Source organism: Hippoglossus hippoglossus, chromosome 18 (genome assembly GCF_009819705.1).
Source record: "Hippoglossus hippoglossus isolate fHipHip1 chromosome 18, fHipHip1.pri, whole genome shotgun sequence".
Lineage (NCBI taxonomy): Eukaryota > Metazoa > Chordata > Actinopteri > Pleuronectiformes > Pleuronectidae > Hippoglossus > Hippoglossus hippoglossus.
The window spans coordinates 15,392,757-15,407,351 of record NC_047168.1 but is presented as its reverse complement, the minus strand read 5'-3'; the positions used below and the strand labels follow the sequence as shown (position 1 = coordinate 15,407,351).

Below are 14,595 nucleotides of genomic sequence, written 5' to 3'. Positions count from 1 at the left end.
TACTGTATTCTCATAAAATGATGATTTAATTGTAAAATGACCTCCTTTGACTTAACGTCTGTAATATTACGACTTTATCCTTATAAAGTTATGACTTTTGACTTTATTCTTGTAAAAATATGACAATTCTTGTAAAACTCCGTCTTTGTTCGTGTAAAATTACAAGTTTTGACTCAATTCTCTTTAGGTTACATCGCTATTCTTGTAAAATTAGGGTCTAACTGTGGCTGCCGTTGCTGTAGTTTGTAAATGCAGTTGGTAAATCTCCTGAGAGCGAGTAGACCCTGTTTGTTTTCGCATGAAACGAAAGTGAAAGTCCTGAAGAGAGAGATAAAACCGAGGAGGAGAGTCGGGAAATGACAGAGAGATCATCACTCAACTGAGGAGCATCGAAGCTGCAGAGCAGGGTGAGACTTTATCAACTTTATAAAGAACTTTGTGACATTTAGTAACTGTGAAAGTTAAAGGATGAATTATGAAACTTGTTCTTGTTCAGGGATGTTTGATATTACAAATTACTGACCCAGAGCAAAATCTATTGTTTGACTGTGTTGGTGCAGGTAGAAAACACACAGTAGGATGTGTTAATAAATATAATACTTCAAAATGCTGCTGTCAGGAGGAAAAACATCACGTTTCCTGTTGTAAAAGTAAAAAAACAGTTCATGTTAAATTGTTCATGTCCAAGATCCTCTCACAGAACACGATGTCAGCACAGAAGAATATTTGTTCTGTTTTTTTCCTGGTTAGTTAAAAGTTTGATTCAGATTTTATTTGGTTCTATTAAATCTATATTTTACCTCTTTGTTGCCACTATAATACAACATGTCCCTCCAGAGATCAGCTCACTTTGATTCTGCTGCTTTTACTGGTTTAAACACTTTAGTTTGAACTTGTTAATAAGCACCTTGTGTTTTATAAATAAAGTTAGATATTATTGATTCCACTCACTCCACAGTTAGTTTATTCATTGAAGGATTGGCTCCTGTCATACTGAGCTTCTTCACACACACACACGCACACGCACACACGCACACACACACACACGCACACAACTTTGTTTGTGACAGTCACCAGCAGCAGTGAGTTGACAGTGTACAGTCAGTGCCACTAGAGGGCGACCAAACACCATCTCACCTGAGTCAACACAGATAAGACAAATCAATGAAATGAAAGTAAAAGTGAAAAAGCAGCAAATACAGAACTGGCAGTAAAAAGTTATGTTGGACTTGTGAGTATTAAAAGTTATGGATAAAATCTTTTTTTATTTTCATTTGCCACAATTCTGTATTGTACAATTTTTTAAACAAACAAAATCACGTTGATAGTCAATGTGAGAATGATAAAGTTTTCATTCCAAAAGATTAAACTTCACTACATTTAGTAGAAAACTGAGCAAAGTGTGAAACTGTCCATGTTGGATTCAGTTCTGCTCCAGAATAAATCACAAATTTCATGCATAAAAATGTAAAAACGTGTTTTTCAACAGATACAGAACACGTTCGACATGAGCCTCCAGGTTTGCAGCTGTGGTTGGTCCAAAGTGACGACCTATCACGGCCTGAGGATCCACCAGGGGAAGATGGGATGTTCGAGGTACGGAATGAGTTACTTACCTCAAATTACCTTCACGGGACGTCCAATCAATCTGAACCAGCCTGAGATGGACTTCTTCCCCTGGTCTGGTGAGTGGTTTTTAATAAGTGTACAAACTATATCACTGTTGTCTCCAATTTATTTGCTGCTAAAAAGGTGAAATGTGTGAAATTAAAGGACTGACGCTAGCAAAAATCGGCGTGGAAACATAATCAATACCAAATATTGAATATATAACAGTTTCAGCTTCAAAATACGTATTTGAAAACATCTGAATAAATTCTCCATAATGTCTCAAACAGCCGACTCAGACGAGAGCCTCCAGGTTTGTGAGTGTGGTTGGTCCAAAGTGACGACCTATCAGGGCCTGAGGATCCACCAGGGGAAGATGGGATGCACAGTGAAGGGAGAGAGGATCCCAGAGAGGAGTTACTCTCCTCTCATTCCCTTCACGGGACGTCCAATCCAGATGAACGAGCCGAACGAGCCTGTGATGACTTCTATAGAGTCTGGTGAGTGGTTCTTAGTAAATGTATAAACTATATCAATATTTATATGCTGCAAAAAAGGTGAAATGTGCTTAATTAAAGTTACGATACAGAAAACAAAGTGGAAACCGAATCAAGTACTTTACCAAAATATCGAATATATAATAGTTGTATTTTCTGGTTCTGAATGCGTATTTGAAAAGGAAATAAAGACCAAATTTTGATTGAATTCTTCCATAATGTCTCAAACAGCCGACTCAGACGAGAGCCTCCAGGTTTGTGAGTGTGGTTGGTCCAAAGTGACGACCAATCGGGGCCTGAGGATCCACCAGGGGATGATGGGATGCACACCGAAGGGAGAGGGGATCCCAGAGAGGAGTTACCCTCCTCTCATTCCCTTCACGGGACGTCCAACCCAGCTGAACCAGCCTGAGAACTTTATTCCTGTAAACTTTATTTGCCTTTTTTTTTCAATCATTAGGATTATTAAGTATAAAAAAATTGTAAAGTCCTTCAGACTGAAAATGATTGAATCTTGCACTTTTTTCTTAGCCTCCCATCAAGCATTCGCCGCAGACGCTCAACGGCCACATTCATCCGGCAGCTGCCGACGTCACCGCGGACGAGACAAGCGAACCATGTACGAGTTTTAACATTATACGAATAAACACACAATAAAGCAGCTTTGATTGACAGCTTTGTTTCCACAGTTTTCCAGACTCCTGAGCGCCCTCATCATCAAACCGCCACCAACACGGACAAAGCTCGTCGAGCGCTTGATTTCTCCACCGGCGCGGAGCAGGTGCAGGCACAGATGTTTGACCTGTTAGAAGTTCACGCTTGGGAGCAAATGCAGTTTCATCCCGCTAATCAGATCGTAAGAACAAAGAGTTCGACGCAATCAACAGATGCCGAAGAAACGGATTCTTCATCATTATATTACCGAATGTTTTTCTCCTTTTAGACGACGCCTCCAACAACCACAGTCAGCCCAAGAGAGGACGAAGAGGAGAAGCAGAGGGAGGCGGAAAAACTGCTAATGAAGGTTATTATTACACTTCTGATAACACTGAATAAAACTGTTTATTGGGTCATCAAATCTGAAATTTGGCACAGACACCACATGGTCCCCAGAGGATGAATCCTGTGTGAGAAATAGGAAAAGTGGAGACACGTCGTCCATCTTTCTCGTCTACGGTTCTATTACACCTTATCTATTTTTCCTTTTTCGTCCTTTAAGGCAAAGCAAGACAATACGAGGGCGGAGCTACAGCAGAGAATTCAAATTAGGGAACTCAAGATGGCAGAAGTGAAATTATCTGTGAAAGGCTTGAAGGTAAGAATTCACGTTTTACAATATGGTTTCTGTCCAGGTTTCTCTTGACATGTCCACTGTCCATCATCAGGTTAGCTTGGACACCGAGTGGCTGGAGATCAACAACGTCTTCTCCAAGGTGATGAAAGTCGTGGAGGACGCTCGGCAAACAGCTCTGCAGCCTCTGGAGGAGAGGTTGGTTCTACGTGGCTCACAGTGAAGTGTGGTCAGACATATTATTGATCCATCAGCGTAACGTCCTGTGTTTGACCTTAAAGGAGACAAAGCGTAAAGAGAGAAGCAAAAGATCTGCTTCAGGGGCTGGAAAGAGAAACTGACGAACTCCAGAGGACCATCGCTGAGTTGGACGGAAACCCAGACCTTCAGGTGAGTCGAGGATCTGACGTGCAAAGACATCGTCCCGTCTCCATTAGGTTGATTTTAAACTGACGTTGTGAGATTTCCCCTCACGCAGATCTCTCAGGATGAACTCACGGATTGGGACAATACAAGTGTCGATACTTCGTTCTCCTTCGGTTCCTTGAGAACTACAACGTCTGCCATGATGGAACAAATTCAGCTGCAAATAGAAGAGCTCTCCTCTGTTGGTGAGTCCTTTGTGTTTATCCAGGTTTGTGTTTCATCTGATGAAGATCTGTGTGACTTTAACTTCATCTATGTTTTCACAGAACTCAAGAGAATTCCCACATTTGCAGGTGCGTGTCTCAGCTTTTTAAAATATATGGTTACATGTGATTCGAGTTACGCTTATTAGTTCACTTGTCTGTATAAAAAACTCACATTTTCTCCTTTTGAGTTATACGTTTGTCAGAACAACATCAAATTAAGATTTCGCAGCCGTTTTTTCCAATTTCCAATTTTTGAAAATGTTAGATAGGAAACTGAGAGAGTTTTTATCGTGGTATGAAAAAAGGAGACGATTCCATTTATGCACCGGATCATCAGCAAATTTTCCGTATTTCACTACATCTCTAAAACTTGATTCTTTGAATGTTTATATTTTCTGAAGTTGTCCATATGAAATGCATCACGATTCTATGTCCATTATTCTGTTGTATTCTTCTGCAGTGGATGTGGAGCTGGACCCAGCTACAGCCCATCCCTTCCTCACTCTCTCTGACGATGGGAAGAAGGTGTAGGATGGAGGAAGGAACCAGGAGAGATCGGCGGAGAGATCTTCCCGTATTTCAGTCCGCATCTCGAGCAAAATGGTCAAAACGCAGCTCCTCTGATCATCTCTTCTGTTGAAAGGCAGTAAATAAAGCGTGTGTCCGTTACAGTAGCTGAAAATTACAATATATTATATTATGACATTATCAGAGACGCAGATAAAGATGGACGACGCGTCTCCACTTCCTCCTGTTACAAATATGAAGCCAAAATATGCTGGATACGGGTGTTGCCATTAAAATGTCCTCGTTGTAGGGATAATAATGGATCTTATTTTATTAGCTTTTTCTTATCTTGCGCTTTTGACAGCATTTGGAGCCAGAGTCGTTTTATTTAACAGGTACTTTGACTTTTTGGGTTGGTCCATGTCCCATCCATTAACATGGAGCTATGCCCTATACGCAGCCAGCCACTTGGGGGCGCTCCAGATGATATAGCCTTAGGTGAGCTGACATGTGATCCACCTATAAGTATGTAGGTGCATGTGGGTACGCAGGTGTTCAAGGGCTGAATTCTATTTCTTCCATAAATAAATAAATATATATTCCGAAGATGTCGTTTTGAAAATGTTGGCTGTGTGATGGGTACACATCTGTTTAGTTTTATATGTTTTATGATCATTAAATGCATTTGTCACAAATTTGAGGCTGAGAAGACTTTTTTTTTTACATATGTGAAACTTGATGTTGCTCAGTAAAGTGTGGTTTTCTAATTTGTCATTTCACCCAAACGTGTTTGGGTGAAGGGACCAAATAAAAATACATAATTCCAAAAAGAGAAACCGGATCATATTCATATTCCTGTGAATAGTTTGAGCAATATGTCACATTTATGACCTCATCATGATAATTAGCTTCAGTTTATATCAGTGTTGGGACAGGGTTTTTGTGAAACCAAAGTTCGGCCTCCATGTGCAGTCAAAAGCCCGAAGCCGCATGTCCCTTTGTCTGGAGAAAACCAGCCCCTCCAGAACGTCACACAGAGGTGTGAAAACCCCCCAGGTACACAAGTTTCAACTCCTATTGGTCACTCTGGGCCCCATGACCTGTGCGGTCATCGGGCCAATATAAGGCCTGTTCCCCCTTTCTTCTACCTCTCTTTCTACAAACCCTCCGAGGGCAGAAGGCTGTCCAGCCTCTTTTCCTGCATCACCGAGGGGAGAAGCCTGGCTTCTCCAGCTCACATCTTCTCTTTCCGTCCAACTCTTCGAGAGGAGCTCAAAGGTGCAGCTTCCAGCTCATCTCACCAAGGAAACCTCCTCGCAATCCAAGCTCTACCAACCTCCTAGCAGCGACGCGATGTCCTGCAGGAGAACTTCAACCAGCAACTGAGCTGCACAGCTCAACAGAACCACGAAGGCAGGAGCCACACAACCAGCAAGACGATTTCACAGAACTGCGAACTGCACAGCAACTTCTTTTTCCCCTTTCCACGGACGGGTAACACAACTGGGCTTAATAATTATACTAGGCTAAGCAAAGACTGTTTATTCGATTCTGTGTGATGTTTATAAGTTTGATTTGTGGGGTTGTGATATTTTGGTTATAAGTTATTGGAAAGTAATGTTAGTTTGTTATGCTCTTCACAGTCTTTCGTTGCATCCACTCTACACTCTTTCTCTAACTTGGCACCAACACACACAGACACACGCATATCTCTTCACCTAATTAGCGCTGACCCCCGCTACAGGTCATAAACATTCCAATAGGGGGGGAAGGGTGTTATCTCTTTGGCCAGCCGCCATTTTGGAAGCACGCTGACTCACACAGACACACACACATACCTATCTTTGTTTAGTAAGTACACCGTTAGTAATTTGTGTTTTTTTTATACTTTATTATATTCATAATAAAGGTTTTTCTGTCACAAATGTTTTTTTCATTAATGTTGCATAAGTGAATTTTGCCAACCTCTACACTGTCAAGAACTCCATATCCTTCAACTTAGCTAACTATCTATATGGTAATTTTGGTTATAGTTATTAATTTAATTGTTAATCAGAGTTCCAAATTTGTAGTTAGTACTTTTATGAGACTTAATCAATAAATTGGCTATCTTTTCCCTTCCTTTGAAGGGTGGTGCCCCGAGGTAACTTTAATCAATTAAAGTTATAATTTAATATTTTAAAGGGGACATAGCATGCCCATTATACCACAAGTTGATATGGTTCCTTGGGGTCTTAATGAAATGTCTGTAACATACTTTGGTCAAAATACCACAAGGATCATATAAAACAGCTTTTTACCCTGTATGAAACAGCCCTCCACAGAGTGACCTGTTTTGAGTGCCTGTTCCTTTAAATGCTAATGAGCCAGCTCCCCCCTCCCCCCTCTCCCCCCATGATTTTAAACGATATAAATTACATATTTTATATGATATAAATGATCAAATATGAATCCCACACTTTGTATTCCCCTTCTGTTGTCCTGGAGTTTTAATTTTCCCAATCACATAATTAAATGTCCCCCTCTGCCCCCCCACTACAAGCACACAAGCAGACAGACAGAGAGAGAGAGAGGGGGGGGGGGGGGGGGGCTATGAAGACCATCATTTACCCCCGAACCCCGACATTCAACGGGTACAACAACAAGCGGAGAAAGCAGAATCGCAGGCTGACCTTATATATACAGTCTATGGGGCTGACCAGCGGAGAAATGCTCGTCCCGTGTGAACAGCCAGGCGGCTGCGCGCTTGGGAACGGCGCTGCGCTGGGGGGGGCGGGGGGGATGAGGTGGGGGGTGGGCCAAGACCATGTAGGGAGACTTCCAGTTCCTTGTTACGACACAAAACCCAGGAAGCTCAATCGAGTCGCTCAAGCATGACGTTTCTGACTTAGAGGAACTATAACAAAACGCGCGAGTGTTTTTCCCCAGAGTTTTTGGGTTGGTAGACATGAGCCAGATACCCACATTAACCTGTAGAAGCACTAACCAAGTGGAATTTGCATGATATGTCCCCTTTAAATATTAATATTTAATATTTTATTTTGATAACCTAATTTATTGAATGCCGAAAGGCACACCATTTTATGGTATCACGTTTAATGCATTATTGCACAACATTAGTTTCTTCACCAAATTAGAACTTTATTCTTTTTACTTTACTTACATTTTATTACTGTATTCTCATAAAATGATGATTTAATTGTAAAATGACCTCCTTTGACTTAACGTCTGTAATATTACGACTTTATCCTTATAAAGTTATGACTTTTGACTTTATTCTTGTAAAAATATGACAATTCTTGTAAAACTCCGTCTTTGTTCGTGTAAAATTACAAGTTTTGACTCAATTCTCTTTAGGTTACATCGCTATTCTTGTAAAATTAGGGTCTAACTGTGGCTGCCGTTGCTGTAGTTTGTAAATGCAGTTGGTAAATCTCCTGAGAGCGAGTAGACCCTGTTTGTTTTCGCATGAAACGAAAGTGAAAGTCCTGAAGAGAGAGATAAAACCGAGGAGGAGAGTCGGGAAATGACAGAGAGATCATCACTCAACTGAGGAGCATCGAAGCTGCAGAGCAGGGTGAGACTTTATCAACTTTATAAAGAACTTTGTGACATTTAGTAACTGTGAAAGTTAAAGGATGAATTATGAAACTTGTTCTTGTTCAGGGATGTTTGATATTACAAATTACTGACCCAGAGCAAAATCTATTATTTGACTGTGTTGGTGCAGGTAGAAAACACACAGTAGGATGTGTTAATAAATATAATACTTCAAAATGCTGCTGTCAGGAGGAAAAACATCACGTTTCCTGTTGTAAAAGTAAAAAAACAGTTCATGTTAAATTGTTCATGTCCAAGATCCTCTCACAGAACACGATGTCAGCACAGAAGAATATTTGTTCTGTTTTTTTCCTGGTTAGTTAAAAGTTTGATTCAGATTTTATTTGGTTCTATTAAATCTATATTTTACCTCTTTGTTGCCACTATAATACAACATGTCCCTCCAGAGATCAGCTCACTTTGATTCTGCTGCTTTTACTGGTTTAAACACTTTAGTTTGAACTTGTTAATAAGCACCTTGTGTTTTATAAATAAAGTTAGATATTATTGATTCCACTCACTCCACAGTTAGTTTATTCATTGAAGGATTGGCTCCTGTCATACTGAGCTTCTTCACACACACACACGCACACGCACACACGCACACACACACACACGCACACAACTTTGTTTGTGACAGTCACCAGCAGCAGTGAGTTGACAGTGTACAGTCAGTGCCACTAGAGGGCGACCAAACACCATCTCACCTGAGTCAACACAGATAAGACAAATCAATGAAATGAAAGTAAAAGTGAAAAAGCAGCAAATACAGAACTGGCAGTAAAAAGTTATGTTGGACTTGTGAGTATTAAAAGTTATGGATAAAATCTTTTTTTATTTTCATTTGCCACAATTCTGTATTGTACAATTTTTTAAACAAACAAAATCACGTTGATAGTCAATGTGAGAATGATAAAGTTTTCATTCCAAAAGATTAAACTTCACTACATTTAGTAGAAAACTGAGCAAAGTGTGAAACTGTCCATGTTGGATTCAGTTCTGCTCCAGAATAAATCACAAATTTCATGCATAAAAATGTAAAAACGTGTTTTTCAACAGATACAGAACACGTTCGACATGAGCCTCCAGGTTTGCAGCTGTGGTTGGTCCAAAGTGACGACCTATCACGGCCTGAGGATCCACCAGGGGAAGATGGGATGTTCGAGGTACGGAATGAGTTACTTACCTCAAATTACCTTCACGGGACGTCCAATCAATCTGAACCAGCCTGAGATGGACTTCTTCCCCTGGTCTGGTGAGTGGTTTTTAATAAGTGTACAAACTATATCACTGTTGTCTCCACGTTATTTGCTGCTAAAAAGGTAAAATGTGTGAAATTAAAGGACTGACGCTAGCAAAAATCGGCGTGGAAACATAATCAATACCAAATATTGAATATATAACAGTTTCAGCTTCAAAATACGTATTTGAAAACATCTGAATAAATTCTCCATAATGTCTCAAACAGCCGACTCAGACATGATGCTCCAGGTTTGTGAGTGTGGTTGGTCCAAAGTGACGACCTATCAGGGCCTGAGGATCCACCAGGGGAAGATGGGATGCACACCGAAGGGAGAGAGGATCCCAGAGAGGAGTTACTCTCCTCTCATTCCCTTCACGGGACGTCCAATCCAGATGAACGAGCCGAACGAGCCTGTGATGACTTCTATAGAGTCTGGTGAGTGGTTCTTAGTAAATGTATAAACTATATCAATATTTATATGCTGCAAAAAAGGTGAAATGTGCTTAATTAAAGTTACGATACAGAAAACAAAGTGGAAACCGAATCAAGTACTTTACCAAAATATCGAATATATAATAGTTGTATTTTCTGGTTCTGAATGCGTATTTGAAAAGGAAATAAAGACCAAATTTTGATTGAATTCTTCCATAATGTCTCAAACAGCCGACTCAGACGAGAGCCTCCAGGTTTGTGAGTGTGGTTGGTCCAAAGTGACGACCAATCGGGGCCTGAGGATCCACCAGGGGAAGATGGGATGCACACCGAAGGGAGAGAGGATCCCAGAGAGGAGTTACTCTCCTCTCATTCCCTTCACGGGACGTCCAACCCAGCTGAACCAGCCTGAGAACTTTATTCCTGTAAACTTTATTTGCCTTTTTTTTTCAATCATTAGGATTATTAAGTATAAAAAATTTGTAAAGTCCTTCAGACTGAAAATGATTGAATCTTGCACTTTTTTCTTAGCCTCCCATCAAGCATTCGCCGCAGACGCTCAACGGCCACATTCATCGGGCAGCTGCCGACGTCACCGCGGACGAGACAAGCGAACCATGTACGAGTTTTAACATTATACGAATAAACACACAATAAAGCAGCTTTGATTGACAGCTTTGTTTCCACAGTTTTCCAGACTCCTGAGCGCCCTCATCATCAAACCGCCACCAACACGGACAAAGCTCGTCGAGCGCTTGATTTCTCCACCGGCGCGGAGCAGGTGCAGGCACAGATGTTTGACCTGTTCAAAGTTCACGCTTGGGAGCAAATGCAGTTTCATCCCGCTAATCAGATCGTAAGAACAAAGAGTTCGACGCAATCAACAGATGCCGAAGAAACGGATTCTTCATCATTATATTACCGAATGTTTTTCTCCTTTTAGACGACGCCTCCAACAACCACAGTCAGCCCAAGAGAGGACGAAGAGGAGAAGCAGAGGGAGGTGGAAAAACTGCTAATGAAGGTTATTATTACACTTCTGATAACACTGAATAAAACTGTTTATTGGGTCATCAAATCTGAAATTTGGCACAGACACCACATGGTCCCCAGAGGATGAATCCTGTGTGAGAAATAGGAAAAGTGGAGACATGTCGTCCATCTTTCTCGTCTACGGTTCTATTACACCTTATCTATTTTTCCTTTTTCGTCCTTTAAGGCAAAGCAAGACAATACGAGGGCGGAGCTACAGCAGAGAATTCAAATTAGGGAACTCAAGATGGCAGAAGTGAAATTATCTGTGAAAGGCTTGAAGGTAAGAATTCACGTTTTACAATATGGTTTCTGTCCATGTTTCTCTTGACATGTCCACTGTCCATCATCAGGTTAGCTTGGACACCGAGTGGCTGGAGATCAACAACGTCTTCTCCAAGGTGATGAAAGTCGTGGAGGACGCTCGGCAAACAGCTCTGCAGCCTCTGGAGGAGAGGTTGGTTCTACGTGGCTCACAGTGAAGTGTGGTCAGACATATTATTGATCCATCAGCGTAACGTCCTGTGTTTGACCTTAAAGGAGACAAAGCGTAAAGAGAGAAGCAAAAGATCTGCTTCAGGGGCTGGAAAGAGAAACTGACGAACTCCAGAAGACCATCGCTGAGTTGGACGGAAACCCAGACCTTCAGGTGAGTCGAGGATCTGACGTGCAAAGACATCGTCCCGTCTCCATTAGGTTGATTTTAAACTGACGTTGTGAGATTTCCCCTCACGCAGATCTCTCAGGATGAACTCACGGATTGGGACAATACAAGTGTCGATACTTCGTTCTCCTTCGGTTCCTTGAGAACTACAACGTCTGCCATGATGGAACAAATTCAGCTGCAAATAGAAGAGCTCTCCTCTGTTGGTGAGTCCTTTGTGTTTATCCAGGTTTGTGTTTCATCTGATGAAGATCTGTGTGACTTTAACTTCATCTATGTTTTCACAGAACTCAAGAGAATTCCCACATTTGCAGGTGCGTGTCTCAGCTTTTTAAAATATATGGTTACATGTGATTCGAGTTACGCTTATTAGTTCACTTGTCTGTATAAAAAACTCACATTTTCTCCTTTTGAGTTATACGTTTGTCAGAACAACATCAAATTAAGATTTCGCAGCCGTTTTTTCCAATTTTTGAAAATTGGACATTATCATTTATACTTTGATATGTATTATTTTTTTAATCTGATCCCTGGATCTGAATAATAAAATCGTCATCATCTATTTAGGTGTTGGGCTCCCAACGCATCTGATCTTTACTCAATCGACAGGTTCTTAAAGTTTTCTAAAGCAACGTGTGAAACTGAAACTGCACACACACCACTTCCTTTGTTAAAAACACCCACATCTTCAACAAGTTCATTTTAATTTCCATGTAATCACCACAGCTTTGCTGCAGGAGCAAAAGAACTGTGAGAAGTTTCACATGTAGTTTAACTTTGGTGTTAGGTGGTAAACAGATTATTTCTTCACCCATCACCCCTTCACCCATTTCCTCGAAAACGTGATGACAGGGACTCACATGAAGGAGCAGATATAAAACTATGTATTGTCTTTTTCAAAAGTTAAAAACCAAGAAAAGAAAAATCCATTTATGAATATAGTAAATGATCGCCCTTTTGTCTAAAGTGTGATTTGCTTAATGTCTCTTTTCACTTATTTCTCCGAGTTAATTTTTGCAGAAAAAAAAGAATAACTTTTCAGTTTGTCCGTGACAAACATACGTCATTAAGCGGTTTTGCTGAAACGACTGATAACCAGTTTTTCTCATGGGAGGTCAGACGCTGTGACACAAAACCTGTGACCTTGTATGAAAAAAGGAGACGATTCCATTTATGCACCAGATCCATCATCAAATTACCCGTATTTCACTACATCTCTAAAACTTGATTCTTTGAATGTTTATATTTTCTGAAGTTGCCCAAATGAAATGCATCACGATTCTATGTCCATTATTCTGTTGTATTCTTCTGCAGTGGATGTGAAGCTGGACCCAGCTACAGCCCATCCCTTCCTCACTCTCTCTAACGATGGGAAGAAGGTGCAGGACGGAGGAAGGAACCAGGAAGTTCCCGACACTCCGCAGAGGTTTGACATGTTCGGCAGCGTCCTGGGGCTCAACGGCTTGACCTCCGGCAGGTCATACTGGGAGGTGGAGGTCGGCAACAAGACCGGGTGGGACCTGGGCGTGGCCAGAGGGGACGCAAACCGCAAGGGGAAGCTCTCGCTGAACCCAGACAACGGCTACTGGGCGACTGTGCACTATGAGGACAAAGGTTACGCAGCCCTGACAGCTCCACGCGTCAGCCTGCCGCTGACAGAGAAACCTCAGAAGGTGGGGGTGTTCGTGGATTACGAGGAAGGTCTCGTGTCCTTCTACGACACGACGGCTCGGTCTCACATTTACTCGTTCACTGAGTGTTCGTTCGGCGGAGAGATCTTCCCGTATTTCAGTCCGCATCTCGAACAAAATGGTCAAAACGCAGCTCCTCTGATCATCTCTTCTGTTGAAAGGCAGTAAATAAAGCGTGTGTCCGTTACAGTAGCTGAAAATTACAATATATTATATTGTGACATTATCAGAGACGCAGAAAAAGATGGACGACGCGTCTCCACTTCCTCCTGTTACAAATATGAAGCCAAAATATGCTGGATACGGGTGTTGCCATTAAAATGTCCTCGTTGTAGGGATAATAATGGATCTTATTTTATTAGCTTTTTCTTATCTTGCGCTTTTGACATCATTTGGAGCCAGAGTCGTTTTATTTAACAGGTACTTTGACTTTTTGGGTTGGTCCATGTCCCATCCATTAACATGGAGCTATGCCCTATACGCAGCCAGCCAGCCAGGCTGTGTGATGGGTACACATCTGTCTTTCTGCTGGTTGTGGTTTAATGTAAACTGTATTTCATAAATCATGTTACACGAAGAGGGTTTAAATGACGAGAGCTTTTTTCTATGTTTTTTATTTCTGTGGTGTTGGTATAAAACAAATAAAACTTTATAACCTGATGATCCCCCTCGCACTCACATGCTTGTGTTTACTGGACAGGTAACGTGCGACACTTCTTAACGACGGGTTTGAGCATCTTCTCACGCTTTAGTGACTCGTGATCTGATACAGAGACAAGAGGTGCTGGACAACTGATTTGTTTTGGTAGAGGTGGAGGGGGAATTAAACACATTCCCAACTTCGGGTTACCATAGTTACTCTTTTCGTCAGACTGTAAATAAAGATGGCCGACATATTTTCTGTCTTTACTTTTGGGAGCTGTCATGTCCTCCATTTTTACATATGATTTTTTAAGAGTAGAAACCAAAGTCTGTCATGTGATTATTTACCAACCAATGAACTTGTACCTGTGTCCTGTCTGACCACTAGAGGCGCTATGGAGACAGATGTTACAGATTTCAATATTTAGTTTTATATGTTTTATGATCATTAAATGCATTTGTCACAACTTTGAGGCTGAGAAGACTTTTTTTTGTACATATGTGAAACTGCACACACAACACTTCCTTTGTTAAAAACACCCACATCTTCAACAAGCTCCCTACAAACATGCACATCATCACATGTCAGAAGTCCGCACACACACTCTGACCGCATCTCGTTATCTGCACACTAACTACAGACATATATGGTCAGAAACGAGTTTGCTGCATCTTCATTGGTTGTCAAACTCTTGTGGTCAAAGTATTGGACGCTGAGCGGTTTATAAAGGAGGAATGTTTTCTGACTTATTGCAC

General features: G+C 41.2%; 1 protein-coding gene and 1 long non-coding RNA gene across 2 annotated transcripts; both read left to right on the top strand.

Annotated features, from left to right (window-relative positions):
- Nucleotides 1–299: 299 nt before the first annotated feature.
- LOC117779103 (E3 ubiquitin-protein ligase TRIM21-like) lies at nt 300–13,681 on the top strand. The gene is made up of 14 exons (XM_034614979.1): nt 300–407; nt 1,490–1,685; nt 1,899–2,108; nt 2,337–2,530; nt 2,637–2,724; nt 2,795–2,961; nt 3,049–3,129; nt 3,325–3,420; nt 3,491–3,594; nt 3,678–3,786; nt 3,875–4,007; nt 4,089–4,115; nt 4,489–4,553; nt 12,886–13,681. Exons 2-14 carry the CDS (start codon nt 1,508–1,510, stop codon nt 13,363–13,365), a joined length of 1,932 nt encoding a protein of 643 aa, XP_034470870.1. The 5' UTR covers nt 300–407; nt 1,490–1,507; the 3' UTR covers nt 13,366–13,681.
- LOC117779143 lies at nt 8,005–10,173 on the top strand. The gene is made up of 3 exons (XR_004616931.1): nt 8,005–8,112; nt 9,195–9,390; nt 10,042–10,173. It is a non-coding gene; the product is annotated as an uncharacterized LOC117779143 (long non-coding RNA).
- Nucleotides 13,682–14,595: the final 914 nt, after the last annotated feature.